The 21,037-nt window shown below is 39.9% G+C and overlaps 2 protein-coding genes across 2 annotated transcripts in view; one reads left to right on the top strand and one right to left on the bottom strand.

The window, feature by feature from the left end:
* TNNI3K (TNNI3 interacting kinase) overlaps positions 1-21,037 on the bottom strand; it is a 164,204-nt gene that overhangs the window by 19,687 nt on the left and 123,480 nt on the right. The window contains exons 22-23 of the mRNA XM_073357332.1: positions 2,251-2,310; positions 394-563 (exon numbers count right to left, since the gene is read on the bottom strand). Of these exons, the coding sequence (XP_073213433.1) occupies positions 394-563; positions 2,251-2,310 (230 nt within the window). The remainder of the gene's footprint in view (positions 1-393; positions 564-2,250; positions 2,311-21,037) is intronic.
* On the top strand, positions 3,484-20,394 carry LRRC53 (leucine rich repeat containing 53). Its single transcript, XM_073358067.1, has 6 exons — positions 3,484-3,502; positions 4,007-4,120; positions 9,474-10,283; positions 13,008-13,535; positions 17,767-19,112; positions 19,471-20,394. Exons 1-6 carry the CDS (start codon positions 3,484-3,486, stop codon positions 20,392-20,394), a joined length of 3,741 nt encoding a protein of 1,246 aa, XP_073214168.1.

Here is a 21,037-nt window from a genome sequence, read left to right on the forward strand (position 1 = left end):
TAAAATCATGAACAAAATCTATATTAATATTAGATTTTGTGAAACCTTTAGAATGAAGCATCCACTTGTGGCCTAGCCAACCAGATAGAGTCCATAACATTTTAAATACCTTGGGCTCATCATACTGTTGTAGGACTATCTGAGAAGCTAGGATTCTGAAACACTTTTCAAACCTTTATACAGCAGCAACTACATATCATATGATTATTTAGTTATGGCATTGCCCACTACGTACAAGGTGCTTAACAAACAACCGAGAAGGACGGTCCCTGATTTGGGAATCTCACAGTCTATGGAAGATGACAGATGTCTCCTTGGATGCACTTTCTTGATGCTGCCCAGCACACTGTCCCATAGTAAGAGCTAGTCCAACCTCAAGGGTTTGCCACTTACCTTTGTGACCAAACAGCATAAGCTCTTGCATTCAAGGCGTATTCCAACTCAAATCGGTTACGTAAAGCTGCAACATGGCTACGGCCAGGACCTCCTCGTGCAACGAGACAGTCAGAAGAAGAGGAAGGAGACAAAGAGCCACTGCTGTTACTGGAGGCTGGAGACATCAACTGGATTATAAAAGAGAATTGTCAACATTTGCTCATGAGCCTTAACAGTGTTAAAGAGGCTTCAACGCACTGAGCATGTGCAATAGAACACAAGAATTTTGCTGCAGTCTTGAATTATTTTTATTCTCCTCTTTCTCATTAATATTTGTGTCGCTTCTTTCTTCTGCTGCATTGGCTGAAAAAAGCAGTGCCTCCTGACTTTGATCAGCAGCACATGAGAGCTGAATGCAGCTTACCGAGGGAAGTGGTAAATTCATCATCTCTTGGAGTCTTTAAATTGAGATTGGATGTGTTTCTAAAAGATATGCTCCAGTTCAGCCATGAGTTATTGGGCTTGATAGTGTTCACTTACATAGGAGAGAAGAGTAATTCCCGCCACTTCAGGAATTACTGGGTGAAATTCTATGGCCTGTGTTCTATAGGAAGTTATGCTAGATGAGCATAGCAGTCTCTTCTGGCCTTATAATTCACGAATCTCTAAGTACAAACCCAGAATGGCAGGTCAGGCGTGTAGTGTTAGGAGGCATTTAAAAGTTTAAAAAGGTACGAAATCAATTTTCTGAGTGAGGGGAGAGGAAACAAAAGGGACAAAGAATCTCATCACCCCACATTTCATCCTTTGTTGCCTGTAGCACTTAACAACTCTCCACAGATTTTGTTCCTTAAAACTCTCCTAAACAGCGTTTTGCCATGGAGACAATGGAGCTTAAGATTAACTTCTTAGATAAATAAAGTTTCTTTTTTTGGTTCATAGCCCAGATTTCATCCTACATGCACTGCTGCCTATGTATCACAGAAGCCAGTTCTCCCATGAGACAGCACGGTTACTTGTGATATAGTACTTCACTTGTTTTAAAAACTTAAAAGCTTCCACCTACACACAAAGCAACCTGCTGCAGTCAGAGCATGAAAAAATGTAATAGATTACAAGGAATCTGCTCTGACCCTTTAGTTTAAGAGCAGTGATACGTTTTAAAGAAAAGGGGGAATTTTTATCATTGTCATTCTCATTTATCATTATCATTTTATCAATTTTTATCGCACACACACACACACACACACACACACACACACACACACACACACACACACAGCAAATGTAAATTCAGGGACTGGAGTCCCTAATCAAGCTCCTTCCTGTTTGATCAGTTATCTTCATTAGGCTGAATGCTGATAGATCCAATTGTTTATTAGCCACAGAGAAAAGCAGAAATGTAGCTTTGTATTTCTCTTTTTATGTTTCCTCTTTTAATCCCCCTCCCTAAAATCCATGTCAAAACTCGTCTTTCTAGCCAAGCAGACCTGGGATTGCTAGGTGGGGAGAAGTGGGTCTGCCTAAGACTACTGCAAGGTACATCCCTGCAATGCTGACCAGTCTCCCTCTGCAGCATTACCATCTCTGGAAATGCAGGGAGCCAAGAGCAAGTGAGAGACCTGATCTCATATCACACTCACAGCAGTGTGTTCTGTCAGGCTGGCCTTTGGCCTTCTTCTTCTTAGGGCACTCATGGGGCTATAGTTTACTGTATCACCTTAAAATTTAATGAGGGAGGTTACAACTGGGTGAAGCGGGTCAACAAATTCTGTGGTCTCTTTCACACTTGTGTTGCTCTCCAACTTGCATTCACATTTGCTCATTTGGTTTGGTGCATTCCTATTACTTAACTGCAGGAGCTTATATCTTTACCTCAATATTGCATAGGCATTCTTCTAATTTTGTGACTACTTCAGAAAATTCTGGTCTTCCCTGTGAATACAAGAGAGAGAGAGAGAGAGAGAGAGAAAGCAGGCACATTTTGTATTGCAAATCGAAGAGGGGCTGGTAGCTGCAGTTTTGATTTTTAAAATGTGGCTATCTGCATTTGTAGGAGACCCTGACCAGGAAAAATGATACCATTTACAGATAAGCCTGCTTGCATGCAGCCTGTTCTAACTTCCCTTCTAGACTCTATACAGATTAAAAAAGGGGGTGATTGTGGAGCCTCTCCCCTTCTCTCTCTGCATTCCTTGGTGCCACCATGAGTATACTTGCATGTCCAGATCTTATAACATGAGCATTTTCTAGAAGCCACAAGTGCAGCACTTCTGGTTTTCATAGGGCCTGCAAGCATGTAATTTATCAGATGTGCACTTAAGGAGACTTCTTTAATGCCAAGACAGGGATCAATACTTGGACTGGTGGCAACCCCTCCCCTCCCACCTCCCACTTTAAAAGTCTGAGAGTCTGTCCCTGCAGCTCTTACTCACACGCGTAATCAAACTGACAGCAGCCAGACAACACACATGAGCAGGACTTCAGAATTTGGCTTTAAATCTCAATTTTAGATTTAGTAGGGTTGTAGCCATACTACGCTAATAGGTTCTTATTGCTAATCTAAGTGCTTTGTGACACATTGTGCAATGTGTCCACAACAGAGGGCCAACCTGTGTGATGCTAAGAGCTTCTGTTATGTGCTCCAAGCTGAGAAGTAGTGGGGACACTTTTGAAAGCTGTTGTGTCTCATATTCTGAGTGCCTTGGATTAATGCAACTAGACTCAGCAGTAAAAACCTATTCACTTTATTGAATAGCTTTTGTCTTCTCTCTTAACACTGAATGGGTTAAATTTGTCCAACATCTCCTGACCCCAATGCACAGAGTCTTTTGCAAAACCAAATATGGGTTCTTGAAGACTGTCTCTTCTTCAGTTGTTCTACGGCTTTGGTCAGGAGCATGGAGAGGATTGGAGCATGGAGAGGCTGTAGTTCTGCAGAGCACGTAAGCACATGTTTATCCTACAGAGTGATTAAGTCCCATTGACTTTAACGATCCAAAGCCTATTGGAGTCAATGGAAGGACTCCCGCTGACTTCAATGAACATGGATTAAGCCCATAATTATTAACGTTAAGCATGTGTTTATGTACTTTGCTGAATCGGGACATGAGTCCTGTCAAAGCAAGTAGTTTTATTTTGATTAAAACACAAGAACTAGCTAAATATAAAAGGAACTGATTATGAGTTGCTGTCTTTGATTTTCTGGGTACAAATGTGCCCTTGGAAACAACCGCAATTATCGTTTGCAGCATGTAGTTGTCTAAGTACCTGATACCTGGATACAGTCTGGTGGTTAGGTGAGATGAGCCATGAGTTTGCCTTAAATTAGTTGCAAATGCTAAGCTTTGCCCTCTAAATTTGAGTCCCTTTTAAGAACTGGACCAAAATATCACATAAACATACACTGTTGTCTCACTTGTACTGTATCTTTTAACAAACCAGGGGTAATGGAAAATTTCAGTCATAAGTGCTGGACATCTTTCTGGGCCATAAAATTCACCATTCTCTCATGACAAATTAAAATAGCCTTAAAAATGCAGAGGCCACTAATTTACTTAATTACCCACTTGCAATTAAACCCTGAATAATAAATGTCAATAACATGAAATATATGCTCTTTTTCTTTTAGGTACATTGCTCATTCTACTTGCTATGGTGATTCAGTTAATACCATCATGTCCCTCCTCATGCCTGGTATGCACAGAAAATGTTACTCTGTGTCAAGGATTAACATATATACCAGGTAATCAAGTAAGACACTTCAAGAGAACTGATATTTATTATATACAGTGAGCTCACTGCAATACTCTAATTGTATTGACTGTTTCTGGACTCTGCGTCTGAAAGCAAATCTCTGCAATTGCTGTCTAAGGAGTGATAACATTGTTTTATTTCTCTTTGCCTAGCAGCCTTACCAAAACTATTCTAAGGCCTTCAGAGGTAATTGAAAACCTTTGTTACTGAGAAAAGAGTCATTTCAGGCAGCAAGACACTTAAAAAAAAAGATTGTTTTAATAAGTTATTGTTCACATATTGTGCAAAGTTCAAGCCTTACACTGGCTGAACGAACTATGAATTGCCTCATAACCCTGCCAGGCAATTCTACAGCATTAGTAAGATTAAGTGATATACCAGCGATACAGATTAGAATCAAAGTGCATTATGACATTATAATTCTGAAACAATGGTTTCTTTTTATTGGGGCTAAATGAGCTGTGGAAATTCTACCAAGATATGTTGACTGTATTCATTACATATTGCTTGCTTAAGTCAATTTAATAAGACACCTTATTAACAAATTTAAACCGAATGTGACTTTCATACTGATGCTAAGTAACATACTTTGTTTATTGCAAAAAGCAGAAAATTTCTAACACTAGCTCAGAAAACGGAAAGGCATTATCAGCTTAAGAAACCAGAAGTACTAATAGCCATAAAACTAAAGAATGCTTGGCACTTAGACCATCTTTCATCCATAGTTCTCAAAGTGCTTCACTAAGGTGGGTAAGTGTTATTAAGTCCAGTTTACATAGGGGGATGCTAAATCAAAGAGAGGTTAAGGTCCAGATGTAAAGCCCAGTGAAGTCAACAGGCTGCCAATGACTTGTCTAAAGTCATATAGGCCTTGATTCAGGAAAGTATTACACATGCTTAAGTCTCATTGAATCAGTTAAACATGTTCTTAAGAGGTGACCTGAAAAGGGATAGACTTAAGCACATACTAAACTACTTCCCTGACAGTGAGCTACTGACAGAGCCAGAAATGGATTCCAGAACCAAAAAAATCCAGGACTCCAAGACTGCTGTAGGTCTTGGGGTCAGAATACCTCGGTTCAAGCATTTCCCAACAGAATGTTAAGCCTGCTATGAGACTAGTGAGGGTACAATAATTCCAAACTCCAAATCATTAGAAATTAAGGTCCCACTTTGTTATGAATTCACCGACTCCCAGAATGTCCTGACTGAGGGCTTGCCTACACTGGAAAATGTTTCAGCCGCACAGCTGCAGCGCTTCAGTGTAGAACTGCCTCCGCCAACGGGAGGCGTTTTTTCATTGGTGTAGGCAATCCATCTCCCCAAGATGCAGCAGCTAGGTTCATGGAAGAATTCTTCTGTTAACTTAGCGCTGTCTACTTTGGGTGTTAGGTCAGCTTACCTAAATCGCTCAGGTGTTCGGATTTTTCGCATCCCTGTATGATGTATTCAAGCCAACCTAATTTTCTAGTGTAGACCAGGCCAGAGAAGACTAATGTTATTAATATTGCTATTCAATATTACTGAACATGTTACACAGATTGTATTTTGAATTCCCAGAATGTAACATTTGTAGGATCTTGTCATAAATATAAAGGGAAGGGTAACCACCTTTCTGTATACAGTGCTATAAAATCCCTCCTGGCCAGAGGCAAAACCCTTTCACCTGTAAAGGGTTAAGAAGCTAAGGTAACCTAACTGGCACCTGACCCAAAGTGACCAATGAGAGGACAAGATACTTTCAAATCTGGAGGGGGGGGGAAGGTTTGTCTGTCTGTGTGATGCTTTTGCCGGGAACAGATCAGGAATGCAGACTTACAACTCCTGTAAAGTTAGTAAGTAATCTAGCTAGAAATGCGTCAGATTTCCTTTTGTTTAATGGCTGGTAAAATAAGCTGTGCTGGATGGAATGTATATTCTTGTTTTTGTGTCTTTTTGTAACTTAAGGTTTTGCCTAGAGGGATTCTCTATGTTTTGAATCTGATTACCCTATAAGGTATTTACCATCCTGATTTTACAGAGGTGATTCTTTTAACTTTTTTTCCCCCTTGATAGCTGTTCTCAGCCTACAGAAAAATCCTTAAGTTACAAAAAGACACAAAAACAGGAATATACATTCCATCCAGCACAGCTTATTTTACCAGCCTTTAAACAAAAGGAAATCTAATGCATTTCTAGCTAGATTACTTACTAACTTTACAGGAGTTGTAAGTCTGCATTCCTGATCTGTTCCCGGCAAAAGCATCACACAGACAGACAAACCCTTTGTTTCTCCCCCCACCCCAGATTTGAAAGTATCTTGTCCTCTCATTGGTCATTTTGGGTCAGGTGCCAACTAGGTTACCTTAGCTTCTTAACCCTTTACAGGTGAAAGGGTTTTGCCTCTGGCCAGGAGGGATTTTGTAGCACTGTATATAGAAAGGTGGTTACCCTTCCCTTTATATTTATGACAGATCTGATTGTCTAAAGATGACATCACCTGATGCCATGTGCAACTGCCATAATGTATGTGCAAAGACAGTATTTTGTGCACAAAGGGCTGCTTAGTTGTTGAGACACAGGCCTGGTCTACACTAGAAAATTAAGTTGGTTTAACTATGTCACTTGGGAGTGCAAAAAGTCCACACACCTTCTGACATAGTTAAGTTAACCTAATTCCCAGTGTAGACAGCTCTAGGTCAACAGAAAAATTCTTCCATTGCTCTAGCTGTGCCAATGGCAGAACCCCTCCTGCCAGCGTAGGTTCTGTGTACACTGAAGCACTGAATGGCACAGTTGCAGCAATGCAGCTGTGCTGCGGTATAATTTCAAGTCTAGATAAGTTCCCAGAATCAGATAAATGGACTGCCAGTCTCTACATTATCCAGCGTGAGAAAAAACTGATAGAAGCTACATTAGTCTGGCCACTTTATATTACCCATTGCCTGGGGAGATTGACAAAGTCCCTAGAAAGCTATGAGCAAATGATTTGTTTTTACTAAGCAACAAATCTTTAGGGCAAAACAATCTTTGACAGCATGTGCATAATGGTAAGTGCCAGGTTAAGTGCACACAAACCCTGTTATTTACACTCAAGCTAGAGTTTGGGTGTGCAAACAGGTAGCTCTTCATTCAGCCCGCCTGCCTACCCCAACTTTTGGATGCATTAGGCCTATGCATTGGGCTGCGTGCACACCTGAGTCAGAAAAATGTGAGTGCATGCATGGCTGAAGATTTAGTCATTCATATAATGTAGCCAACCAAAAAAGGTTACTTTAAAAAGATTCACTCGACTCTTTTGAAGTGTTTGTACAGCACCTCGTGCAGTGGGGCCCTGCTCCATGACTGGGTGCCTAGACACTACCACGTAATTAGTAAGTCAGTGAGTCAATAAATGTTTTCCGTTAAAGCAACAGATTTTCTTTAATGCAGAAACAGGAACAAGCCACACAAACAAAAGTAAAATGAGCCTTCTTTCAACACCATTTTACGCTATCAGAAGCAAATTTTTCATTTACTTTATTAGCCTGAATGTTGCTGTACAGTCTATTGATTGTCATTTTAAAAACTGTCATAAGAGTCCAATAACTTAAGTGTGTTATAGAGATGCTGCAATAACTTATTGTTCTATCACTTTTATCATGCAAACACTGCTGGACTCCTGAAGACAACATTCCAAGTCACCCTCAAGCGATTATTCCAATTGGATGGACCATAGTTTGAAGTTAAGAGGATGTTTCCCTTTGATCATGCAGAGGCGTTTATTTAATGCAACACGTATCTGATAGGGGTCTTTGCTCACTGGCGCATATGGGACTGCCATGTGAAAATCCTCAGGGCATCCATAACAGAAAAGACCCCCTTCATGTTTATTAGTTTTAGTCTCAGAGGAAAGAACAACATCATATTGTAAAGGGGAAAAAAAACCAGTTGAGTTCCTAGTACAGATAAACAGTAATGCCCGTGACTTGGTTAGGTAGCTCAAATGCCAGTGCCTGTTCAGAAGGGGCGCTCTTTACAAACAACAGGGGTGCTGCAGGACAGGAATGAGGCCTGCTGACGGAGCTGTGTGTGAGAAGCAAGGACAGTGGTTTGCCTGCACTATGCCTGGCACAAAATGTTAGTTTCGCCCTTCCACAAGCAATGAAAAGTCCATCCCAAACTAACAACAGTGACAGCAGAAAGCCATGCTTTAACTTTGGCTTCTAGTGGAACAGATCGTTTTCTGTTTCTTGAACAAATATGTCATGTCAGTGCACAGCTAAACAAATAAAATAAAAAATCTAATATTCTGATGCATGTGAAATTACATGCAGGTTATGATAAATTACCCAGCCCTTAGATGAGCTCACATGAGGGCTAGCTGGCTGCAATGTAATCTAGACAAAACAGAGATTATGCTGTTGGGTTGGAGGAAGCAGCTTAAAGGGCTGGCAGAATTTCTATTGGTGCCCCAGACTGAGGGAGTTTTGTTACCCAGTTTGTAACACAAGGGTGCAACCTGGTGGGTTGTTAAATCCTGGGCTGCTCCTGGATGCCAAATCAGGGCCAATGGCCAATAGCTTCCCCATCCCCATCTATGCCTGGCAAGAAGAATGTGACCTTTTCTTCCAGATGCAGGGACCTTGCCACAATTATCCCCCTTTTTCATGTTGAGATTGATTGCTGCAATGTCCTCTATACAAGGCTGAACCTTGAGACCGCTTGGAAACTGATGCTAATACAGAATGCTGCAGCCTGCTTATTAAGTCGAGTTTCATGCGGCAAGCGTGTTACATCAATGCTCTGGGGACCAAAACATTTCGGGGTGGGATGCAAAGGGTTAGTATTAACCTCGGAAGCTAGTCATCTAGTGTAGACACCTGGGAGATTCCCCATGCGCTGGTGCCATAGCTGAGACCAGTGGGGATACTAGAGCTGGAGCTCCATTGCTGTAACTGGGAGAGAGCTGGTATCAGGCTGTTCTCCGGGAGCGGCTCAGCCTCTTGGTCCACCAGAAGCTGGATCAGTTAACCATCCAAATGCACTGCAAAGCCTGTCTTTCCTTCAGGTTTTTGGGGAGGGGAGTGGGCTGAGGGGTTTGGGTCTATTTTAATTCCCTCAATACATTTGTCGGTGAATATTCATGTACCTGTCAAGCTGGGATGACCCGTCTTTTATCTCACATTATTCATTTATTGAAGGGGTCCCTATAAAGGATTTCAGACATCTAAATAAATAAAATATGAAGCATTTCCTTAAAATCAGAAGAAGTGAAAAAACTATTTTCCCATCTGTAACAGCCCTTGTTAGTGTTAAGATATGGATTGAGACCCAGCCCATGCCTACATCCTGTAGGTAATGCCTCTATTCCTTTTTTACAGCTGCTCCTGGAACCACAAAAGCTTTAATTGTCACTGATGGAAATATCACTTCATTAGAAAGCTTCAACTTGTCCCTCCTGGTCAACATAACTCTACTAAGGCTAAGTAGCAACAGAATTACAGACATTAAAGAAAATGCTTTTAATGGACTTCGAGATCTGAAGACTCTACTGTTAGACCAAAACCAAATATCAAGCTCTTCTATCAGTGATAATACCTTCAGTGAGCTTCAAAAGCTGCAAGTCCTGGTGCTAAGCAACAATGCTTTGAGCAGCATCTATGGGACCTGGTTCAAAAATATGAAGGGCCTTATGAGACTGCAGCTAAATGGAAATCAGATCACTAATCTTACGGAGAGCAGCTTTGGAACCGCCTGTCTTGATAGTCTTAGGAGTCTGGATTTATCTAACAATTTCATTAGTTACATTGAGAAAAATGCCTTCCAACACCTACCTCAGCTGAAAGAAATGGACCTTTCCCGAAACAGGCTGGCGCTCATTCCAGACATGTTTTCTCCACTCCCTCAGCTAATTCTTCTAAGCTTAGATCAAAATCAATGGAATTGCACATGCAAACTTTGTGATCTAGCTTTCTTCTTAAGGAGCTTTGTGAATTCTTCAATCAGGTTGCTCAAAAATGCCAATGATATAAACTGCAGAGCTTCCAAAAACCCCACAGTTCACAATGTGCTTGAGCTAACTGAGGCCAACTGTAACTCAGATCCTCAAAACTTTACTGCTATTCTAAAAAACAAAAAGATGAATTCCTATTGGCGGGATGTTACTCTGGTAGCTGTGCTTTGCTTTGTAGGTAATGTATAGTCTGGCCCTCTACTTTTTTTTGCACATAAACTATCTTAATATCAGAAAAATATAGGCCAAAATTTTCAAACTTGGGTGCCTAATGTTAAAGGCCTACATTTATAGTTAGGCTCTCAAATAAGTGGTCTGATTTTCAGGAGTTGAATACACTCTGATCCAACTTGTCAACCGTGGGGTTAGTTGCCTAACTGTAGGCACCCACGTTTGAAAATTATGGCCACAGTACTTATTAATTGGCCAGACTTTTACAAATCTTTATGTTATAAAAACATAAGAATGGCTGCACGGGATCAGACCAATAGTTCATCTAACTCAGCATCCTCTCTCTGACAGTGACCAGGGCCAAATGCTTCTAGCAGCTGGAGGTTTAAGGATGTCTGTGGCATGGGGTTGCGTCCCTGATCATCTTGGCTAACAGCCATTGATAGATCTATCCTCCATCAACTTTTCTAATTTTTTTGAACCCAGTTATACTTTTGCCCTTCACAACATGCTATGCCAATGAGCTGATTGTGCATTGTGTGAAGAAATACTTCCTTTTGTGTGTTTTAAACCTGCTGCCTATTAACTTCATTGGGTGACCCTAAGCTCTTGTGTTTGTGAAGGGGCAGATAACATTTCCCGAGTCACTTTCTCCGTACCTTGATGACTGTATAGACCTCTCTCATACCCCTCCTTAGCCATCTCGTTTCTAAACTGAACAGTCCCAGTCTTTTTAATTGCTCCTTGTATGGAAGCTGTTTCATACCCATAATCATTTTTGCTGCTCTTCTCTGAAACTTTCCCAATTTTAATATATCTTTTTTGAGATGGGACAACCAGAACTGAATGTAGTATTCAAGGTGTGGAGGTATCATGATTTATATTGCCGCATTATGATATTTTCTGTTTTATTATCTATCCCTTTCCTAATGGTTCCTAACATTCTGTTGGCTTTTTTTTACTGCGGCTACACACTAAGCAGATGTTTCCAGAGAACTATCCATGACTTCAAGATCTCTTTCTTGAGCGGTAACAGCTAATTTACTTGCCATCATTTGATATGCATATTTGGGATTATTTTTCAAGTGTGCATTACTTTGCACTTATCAACATTGAATTTCATTTGTATATTCAGTAGAACTTTCGACAAACATTTCATCACTTAGCCTAATATTCAGTATTGATTCAGAATGGGACATGCCAGGCAGCATTAGTAGCAGCCACTGTCACAAATCATTTTAGTGGAATGGGTTGGTCACAGTGTTTTTCTCGTCTCCGTCAAATTCCATCAAATACATAAAGAGTGTTGCCATCCTCCCTGCGGAATGAAGGAACAATTGTGCCTGGTATGTTACACAGATTCCTGTGCAGCTGGCAACTGCTGTCCTTGTACATACATAGGTACAGTTTTACCTTACAATCTAAAGTCTAGCCTGCAGCCATACCATTGCCTGAAGTCATACCACCTCAGGCTGTGATCTCGTTTGATTTCACAAGCTAAGAAAGGTTAGATCTAGTCAGTGCTTTGATAGGAGACTGCCAAGGAAAACAAACAAAACCAATCACAAGGGGGCTGCGTGCAATGAGATTGGTGATTTGGTAGGTGGTACTTCTCCCGCTGAGTACAGAGAGAACCAATGCCCTGGAATACTGCTGTACTGAGCTACCTGCAAACACTCAGCCCTATCTTGGCAGGGCGGGGGGGGGGGGGGGGGGGAGGGATCAGCAGAGTGGAGTAATCCTTTCTCTATCACCACAGAAACAACCCCAACTTAATGGTGTAGCTTCCGCAATGCTAGCACCCCCCACCCACAGCCTGGAGGAAATGTCCCAGAGCATCTGCACAGTAGTGCATCCTGTGACCTGGCCCCTCGACCAACCGTCACCTGTGCACTGCTACAGACTGAGGCCCTAGAGAGCTACCAACCCACCCCCTATATGCAGCTTCCCCACACCTCGCATATTAATACAAGAAGACAGAATTATCTAAGGCTGTAAAAAAATCATATGACTTTTTACTGTCCTGTTGGAGACAGTGATGATGTAATTAAACATAGTATGGTAATGCATTCACAGAAGCAGGCAGAGTTAAGGTTGTGGCTTAATTTTGGCATTTCCTGATTTTGAGTGCTTAAAGATGCCACCTTAATACTTTCTGAATGGCGGTTTTCAGTACAGAATTTTATATATGACTTATCCTTTTCTTGTCTATGTGTCGCGTTTGTTGTAGAGTTGCTCATTCTAGGAGGTTGGGTTTTTTTAAGCTGTTTTTAACTTCATTTTGAAGAGTTTATATAAAGCTTCCTTCATTTGGGAGTCAGTGGGTGGCATTTCAAAATGGTAAAATGACCTTTCTAGAAAGAGGCGAGGGAATTTGAGCCTATTAGACTTGACAGCACCCCTTTAGTTCAGTAATTGTACCACAGAAGAAATGGAGTCTCAGCTTCTCCCTTCTGCTAAAGAAATCCCTAGTCATTACAAATATATTTGCTTCTTGAATAATTGCTATAGAAAATGTTGCACTAGATACTTCTATGGAAAGATGGAATAATACAGATAAAATATTCACTGCTTAATTGGATATTTTTTCTATATTTTAAAAACCCCGTAAGGCAGGAAACCTACCGTAGCAATTATAATTAATTACATTCCTACATGTACGTTTAACATTGGATGATTTATACCTTTAGGTACATGATTGTGTCTTTGACGAACCTTGTATCTGTCACAGGAGCTGTTGGTCTCACTTGCCTAGTTTTAGCCCTCCTTAACTGGAAACTTCAACAAGGCAAAGCAAATGAACACACATCAGAAAACTGCTGTTGCAGAATTCTAGATGAATCCCAGTGTGGTCATGAGCCAAGAAATTACCTCATTGAGGGATCCTGTAACTGCCACTTAACTCAGGAAAATGAAATAAAGGTCACGTCTGTTGTGGGGTCCGGAAGGGAAATGCCACTTCTACAGGAAAACAGGCATCAAGCAACAGAAAAGGCAGACACTATGTCCATAGGGCTAGACACACCACTCAGAAGCATTCAAAGAGAGAATGAACACAAAAAGAGTGGCTCATTTTTATGCCTTAAATGCAGAATGGTAGAATCATGTCCTCAAGAGCCTTATGAGAGTATGCCTATAACAAATGAAGCAGGTGCCCTAACAAAAGATTTCCACAGAAGAGTTACAAAACCAAGCACCTTTGAGCAGTGGGAAGATTTACAGACTACAGTGCTGCAGGAACTTTCACAGACTGATAAAGGTGAGTTTTCTTTTTAAAGACAGTACTAACAGGATCCAATGGCAGGCAGCAATATGAAATTTGAGATACAAAAATAAATGTTCTGGGCCTGATTCTCCACTGCCATGTACCTTGGGCAGCAATTGATACTTGAGCAAAGTGGGTGATTTGGTAACATTATACACCCACTCTGCATGGGTATAAATGACTGTAACAAGTGCAATGTGGTGAAGAATCAGGCCCAGACACAAGATGGTGAAAGTTTCCTGTGTTTGAAATTGGTGTAAGCTCATGCCTTGCTTTCGCTAAAGTAGGACAAGTATGAGATCCGTGTTAAAGAGAAGGACATTTGGCTGTCCTTCTTTGGGACACTGAAAAAGTAGACTGGTTTGTTGAAAAGTAGGGCAGTCCTACAAAAAGCAGGCTATCATGTTTCCCTAGTACCCCTTCACACTCTCAAAGCTTTTTCTCAATAGCAAGCTTGTCTTTAAGAAGAAACACCCCCGCCCCACATACCCAAATTACAATAATGGGAGGATACTGGCATTTGATATTGACATTTGACTGGCTCTAACTCTAGAGTGGCTGTCCATCTTGTAATGATATCGCAGCTAATACTCCTTATGGAAGATGACAAATCAATAAAGTGACCTTGTATTGCCTTTCCACGATAACAAGAAAAGAAAAGGAGTACTTGTGGCACCTTAGAGACTAACCAATTTATTTGAGCATAAGCTTTCGTGAGCTACAGCTCACTTCATTGGATGCATACTGTGGAAAGTTTAGATCTTATTATATACACACAAAGCATGAAAAAATACCTCCTCCCACCCCACTCTCCTGCTGGTAATAGCTTATCTAAAGTGATCACTCTCCTTACAATGTGTATGATAATCAAGTTGGGTCATTTCCAGCACAAATCCAGGTTCTCTCACCGCCCCGCCCCCCATACACACAAACTCACTCTCCTGCTGGTAATAGCTTATCTAAAGTGATCACTCTCCTTACAATGTGTATGATAATCAAGTTGAGCCATTTCCAGCACAAATCCAGGTTTTGTGTTGGAAATGGCCACCTTGATTATCATACACACTGTAAGGAGCGTGGTCACTTTAGATAAGCTATTACCAGCAGGAGAGTGAGTTTGTGTGTAAGGGGGGGTGAGAAAACCTGGATTTGTGCTGGAAATGGCCCAACTTGATTATCATACACATTGTAAGGAGAGTGATCACTTTAGATAAGCTATTACCAGCAGGAGAGTGGGGTGGGAGGAGGTATTTTTTCATGCTTTGTGTGTATATAATAAGATCTTCTAAACTTTCCACAGTATGCATCTGATGAAGTGAGCTGTAACTCACAAAAGCTTATGCTCAAATAAATTGGTTAGTCTCTAAGGTGCCACAAGTACTCCTTTTCTTTTTGTGAATACAGACTAACACAGCTGTTACTCTGAAAGATGACAAGAAAGGCACATTGATTTTGTGGCTGGTGTTGGAAAATACCTGCCTCTGCCACAATCTTTGCCAGGGATATAGATTTTCTTGCATTAACAAGTTTTTAAAAAGAAAACGCAACAAACTTCTGATATTTGGGGAAATCCTAAAATAATGTGTTCATGCTATTGACCAGGTCTTCATGCGCTCTCACAACTAAGGAGTCTTATCCCTACATGAATCTCCTTTCTGGAGGCAGAGCTTTCTCTCAGTAAATGAAGTCCTTCTAGATATCTCTCTTCATGTCCTTTGCTCCCTCTCCTCTGCTTCTGTACTGTTCCCTAGGTATGGACTTCCCTCCTTAGCTCACTGAGGCAACACTCATGGTCTTGCAAATTCACTGCTTTCAGGAAGCCTCACGAACACTCAAACACAATAAAATCCTGCCAATCTGCCACTACATTAAACATATGCAGGCTATTCCTCTGGTTCTCTCACCTCATTTTGTGATCTCTCTCAATTTAGGTGAATTACGCAGGACAACATGAAGCACATTAGCTGCTTTGAGAGCTCCTATGACAACAGCTCGTATCCAGCAATTTATGGGTTTAGTTCATAACCAGGAATGTTATTGTAATATATTTATTTCATACATGTTATCTGTTTTCCTTTTTTAATGTAGAGATTTATTCCCCAGGGCTTCCACGTTATTCTCCAGATGCCACATGTTTATTAATTTATTTTCTAAAGTTGCTACTTATTTTAAAATAGGAGTTTTAAGCTCTTTTATGATAGGAAACGAATCTGGATTTATTCATTTGCTTTTAGAAGTGTCACTAAACGAATTCCTTTTTATGAAATATTCAGGGCTAAAGGCAGAGCTTTGGGAGAGATATTCCAAAAGGTTAAAGTGATGGAGACTTCAGGCTACATCACGAGAGGTGCTGAGCAAAATGGAATTAATGGCAGATGCAGGTTCTCAGCACTTCTCAATCGAGTTGTGTGAATAATGGATTTTCCAGTTTGTTAGCAATTCCAAAAAACCAGGAAAAAGCAGGTTTGGGTGGAACCAAAAATGAAATGTTTCAGAATTTTCAGCAAATCAAAAAGTAAAACAAAATCATTTCAGGTAGAAATGATTTGTTTGACCCAAAACAAAATGTTTAATTTCAATTTTGACCATTTTAAAGGTTTTGGATTTTTTAAAAGAAAAGTTGTTTCAAACCAAAAGATCAATGTTTCATGTCAAAATGTGTTGCAATGCAGTGTTTTGTGGTGGCTTTGATTTTTTGGCTTTTTGACACAAACAATTTTACAAAACCAACACAAATTGGAAAAAAGCATCAGTGTTGCCAAATCCGCATTTTTCACCAAAAAAAGTTTTGCTGAAAAAAATGTCACCTAGAAGTACCCTCAAGGCTTCATGAGAAGGAAATTAGGGGTTAGATTCTGAAGCCTTTATTCACATTGGTGAGCAAGTTTCACAAATAGTCCCATTGACTTTAATTGGGCTACTGCTCCCATGAGTAACTGCTTGTTATTGGAATAAAGATTTCACAATCTGGCCCTTGGTTTGCTGGCTGCAGGTAATTCTGATTCCCCTCTCCCTCCCATCACCATCACTGTGGGCTCTTTACTAACCTAAAGGATGATCTACAAGGACACTACTGCTTGCTCTCATTCTATTGTCTGAGGGGTCACCTGCTCCACCTCTGTCTTATACCAGGGGACGGGGACAGGACAAAACATCAATATTGTGTGAATTGGCTCACTGAAGAGAATGGGGAAATGGTTCCTATGGTACTTTCTGCATGGACTCTGAGTACATCACCTGCATGATGCAGCCAAGTTCTATCAGTCTAGGCACTAGAGGTAACATTTTCAGAAGCACTGAAGTGACTTAAAAGCCTAAGTCTCATTTTCAAAAGTAATGTAGGCAGTTAGGAACCTAAGTTCCACTGATCTTTCAATGAGACATAAGCTCCTAAATCTTTTTTGAAAATGGGACTTAAGGTCTTGTGAAAATACTGCCATAAAGATTCTTTCATTTCCTTCCAAACTCAAAATTCCCATATGACAATGCACCTTGCTGTCCCAAGACACTAGGTTAGTAAGAACAGGGAAATGTCATTGAAGAAAAAACAAATACAGTTATACAAAGGTAAACTGAATGTGAAGATAAATTGGAAGGAAGAAAGTGGGGAGGAAGGAAGTAGGGTTCCTACCCATTCTTTTGGTTGGTCTTTATTATTTCACTTAAACAACAACAAGAAAATAGACTTAATCAAAGCTTTCTCCTGAGCTTGACTATTCCTAGGGTTTTCCCTGCAGATCACCTCGCACCACATCCCTAATTCCCTGTGCAGACAGACACCTAACTTGCTGATATTTTGAGTGGCATTAACAAAATCTACCTGTTGGCATGAGTCAGAAAAATACTGTTGCATCTTTATGCAGTATTCTACATGCCAGACAGTACGGAATATCAGCAGAAGATATTGCTATACTGCTTTAACAAAATTATAAATACACACATTATTATATGGATAGTTCTGATTAAGATTGAAGTTTTCTGAACTTCTATCAGTTAATTTTAATTCAACTGATTAAAATGTGACCACAGTGTGTGAGTGTAATTGCCACAGCGCTATAGAGTTAAAATGTTTTACCCAGATTGGACTGAGATGTTAGCTAAATGTTGGTGTTATGCCATAAGCAGAGAGAGCTTTTTGGCACTATAGACATAGGTGTTCCAAACATGTGCTTAGTCAGTGTAATAAAACTCTTCCATGTGCTAAATTCTAACATTTATTATTCAGCAGATATAAGGCATGACATATTTACTGGAAGATGTGCAATTCCTGTGCCTGCCTTAGCAAAAGAGAGACTTGAAAAGCATTTGACAAATGAATCGTGGCAGTCTCCATCAGAAGCGGAAGACGAGAGTTTAAAACATCATAGGCAAAGATATTTTATTACCAGCTCATCATCAGCACCTAACACACCAGTGGAATCAAAGGAACATTGTGTGCAAAAGATTTTACAAAGTCATAGATCACAACATGATGATCAATGTGGATTGCTGGAAAGGAGCAAAAATATTTCTTTGCAGCTACACAACTCCCTTATCTGTAAATATGTGAACTGTGATAAATTCCAGGGCTACACAAAAGAAAAGAAAGAAAATCACAGGGAAAATTTGAAGTTGGAGAAAAAGCAAACCAAAGCTCATAGAAGAGTAGTAGAAGATTGCTTTATGAATGATGAAGAGATGCCATTATCACAAGGAGTTAAGAAAAGATATATACCAAAAAGTGTTAGCTTTTATGTACCTGACCTGGCAACAGTAAACAGGTTGGATGTGATGATGATGGACTCAAGTAAGGTAGGATCTAATGTTCAAAGAAACCAAGCTATCACTTTGGAAAGCAGAGAGCACAACAGTTCAGAAGCAAGAAGTGAAGAAGGTAAATTGTCTTCTGCTAAGGGAGATATTGGAAGGAAAACCTGCATGAGGAAAGATGAAGCCAACTGGAAGACTAAAATGAAAATTAAAGGACAAGCCTTTTTAACTGTAAAAGTAAATTTACATCCCCTCAGAAAAGTGAGAATCCACCCAGAGAAATTACCTTGCAGTGAAAAACCACAACAAAAATCCAACCATCAACACAAAGAACCACCATTTGAATCCAAGAAGAAACTGTCACAGGCTTCCAACAAAGAGCTGACAAGAAAAAAAAGAAAATCAAACCAAGGGTCTTCTGTAGTTCCCCAAGAGCAGCCAGATACCAGAGAAGAGAAGGAGATTTATTCCAAAAACGTTGCTTCGCAATTCTCTGACAAGCAGACCTCGGCTAAGAGCAAAAAGGCCGAAAGTGCAACTATTATAACAAGTGCTGATGCAGCAGAATTGTCTGAAGAAAAGTGCGATAATCCAATAGTGAGTGTCCCTCATTCTTTTAAGAATATTTCTGATGCAAGAAATTCTAGAGCTCTCACATCTGTTCTTGCAGAAGCTGTAACGTACAACAGTAACTTACCTCCACCCTCAGCAAAGGAGATTGTGAGAAGTATTGCTCCAACTGTATCTCTTGCAACTCAGAATTTAGAAAATACTTCACAAGATGGGGCAAATGATATTTCCATATCCCTGTATTCTAGACAGGTAAATGAAGAAGACACAGGGGCTACAGAGTCATATGTATATGAAAATTCACAGACGACTACAAGAAAGGAAGAAGGTTGGGATTCTTCTTCAGCTCTTATTATCCAAACACAAGTCACAGACAACTAGCAGACAAAAAATCCCAACAGTGAATGTGATTTGGAACTAAAATCAGTTATAGAGAATACAGTAAAAAATGTCAATCAAGGCCAGATGGACAACCGAATATTAGAAAGCCAGAGTGAAAACTTAAAACAGGATAGAAAGATTGGAGAGTTGTGAAAAGGTTAAAGAACAATAATCATTAGAAGGAAATCTGCTTCCTGTGGAATCTTATAGTTTCACTGTTATACCACAGATTCCACCAGATATCAACCCAATGTCAACAGAAACATATTTTGTTCCCACAGAGCATCCAAATCACATCAGTAGTTTGCTTCTGTATACTGAAGCCAATGAGCATTTAATTTGTAGGAGCAAAGAAGGAACTGACAATACTGATAACCAGCATGGAACAGTTAACACTGAAGATGATGAGGTAAAAATAGAACAGAGAGAAAATAAACAGCCACCTAATGACAATGAGGAATTGTCTGAAGTGCTAATCCCGGACACACAAATGAACATGGATGGTATAGCCGAAGATATACCACAAATTCAGAATGATGTGGAGAGTGAAAAATGTAAACTATTTTGTACAAGCACTGTGAAAGTGTCTATTATGTCTAACACATCCAGTATCCCCAGTTCTCCTAAAACTAGAAATATACTACTATGTAGCGACATCAATTTTCAAATAAACAATAATATGTACACGGAGAATGTGCAGAATTTGCAACACATTCAAAACAATCAACCTGATGAAGATAACAATATTCACGAAGAAGGTGAAATGCCACTGGAAGAGCACAAAGAGCCTTCTGTATTACCAGAGTTAAAAGACATTAGTTCTGAGGTAGAAAATGAGGTGCCTTTAATTCCTAGCAGAATCAACAATGTTGAAAACACTGCTCCAAAAGCTACACTGTACCCACCATCTGCTGAATATGCTAATACATCACCTTTAGAGTCAGAACAAAGTGAGAAAAATAACTCAAATAACAATCACATTCCTCTTTTGCTTTCTTCAAAACTACAGACAAACAACCCCAGCCTTTCTGAAAATTCAAAATTCATTATTGTGGCAGAAAATTTCAAGAAGTCAATGAACATTAAACAATATTTGATTGAATGTGATGAAAAAATGCAAGACCAACCAACCAGAGACATTTTACTTGCTTAACTGAATACCATTTCTGGGGAAAGGATAAGTCAGAAGAGAGACACATGTCTGGTATTGTCAGAGTAGCCAAACAGTAGAATTCAGAACAAGAGACTCAGAACAACAAACAAGAGAAAGGTAAAACAGGGAACTGTTAACTGACCAGAGCAGCAATTGACATTTATGAACTGGAATATATAGCATGTATTTCAGGCAATGTACAAAATTACATTTACAACTACTATAAACCCTGCTATTCCTACTATGTACAGGTTACACCATTTAAAACATTTCTGTGCTACATTTATTACAGTCTTTGCTGAAGATAATGTAAAATCTTCTTTTTATCTGTAACTATTACATTCTATTTTAAATTCACCTAGATCTCTAAGATTTGTGGTCTCTTGGAGCAGTAAAACCTTTTATGCCCATTAAGTTCTTTTTGGGGGAAAGGAACTAAATAAAATTTGGGGCAACAGTCTGTATAAAGCCTGGTAAATTATGTTTAATCACTCGGTGGAGATCTCTGATTCAATCTTTTCAGACCCTCCAAACAATTAGCTATAATAGCTACAAGAACACAACGGTTTCTGTACAGAAAGGGGGTTAAGCAGCTCCAAGAGACTTGCATCTCCTCATTGTTATAAACTGAAGGTTTTGAAAA

This window comes from Lepidochelys kempii, chromosome 8 (genome assembly GCF_965140285.1).
Source record: "Lepidochelys kempii isolate rLepKem1 chromosome 8, rLepKem1.hap1, whole genome shotgun sequence".
In the NCBI taxonomy this organism is placed as follows: Eukaryota; Metazoa; Chordata; order Testudines; family Cheloniidae; genus Lepidochelys; species Lepidochelys kempii.

What these genes read in the sequence shown, in the direction of transcription:
- LRRC53 (XM_073358067.1), top strand. An exon ending in AGGATTAACATATATACCAG is followed by an intron (nt 4,121 to 9,473) that starts GTAATCAAGTAA and finishes CCTTTTTTACAG; the next exon opens with CTGCTCCTGGAACCACAAAA. An exon ending in AGCTGTGCTTTGCTTTGTAG is followed by an intron (nt 10,284 to 13,007) that starts GTAATGTATAGT and finishes TATCTGTCACAG; the next exon opens with GAGCTGTTGGTCTCACTTGC.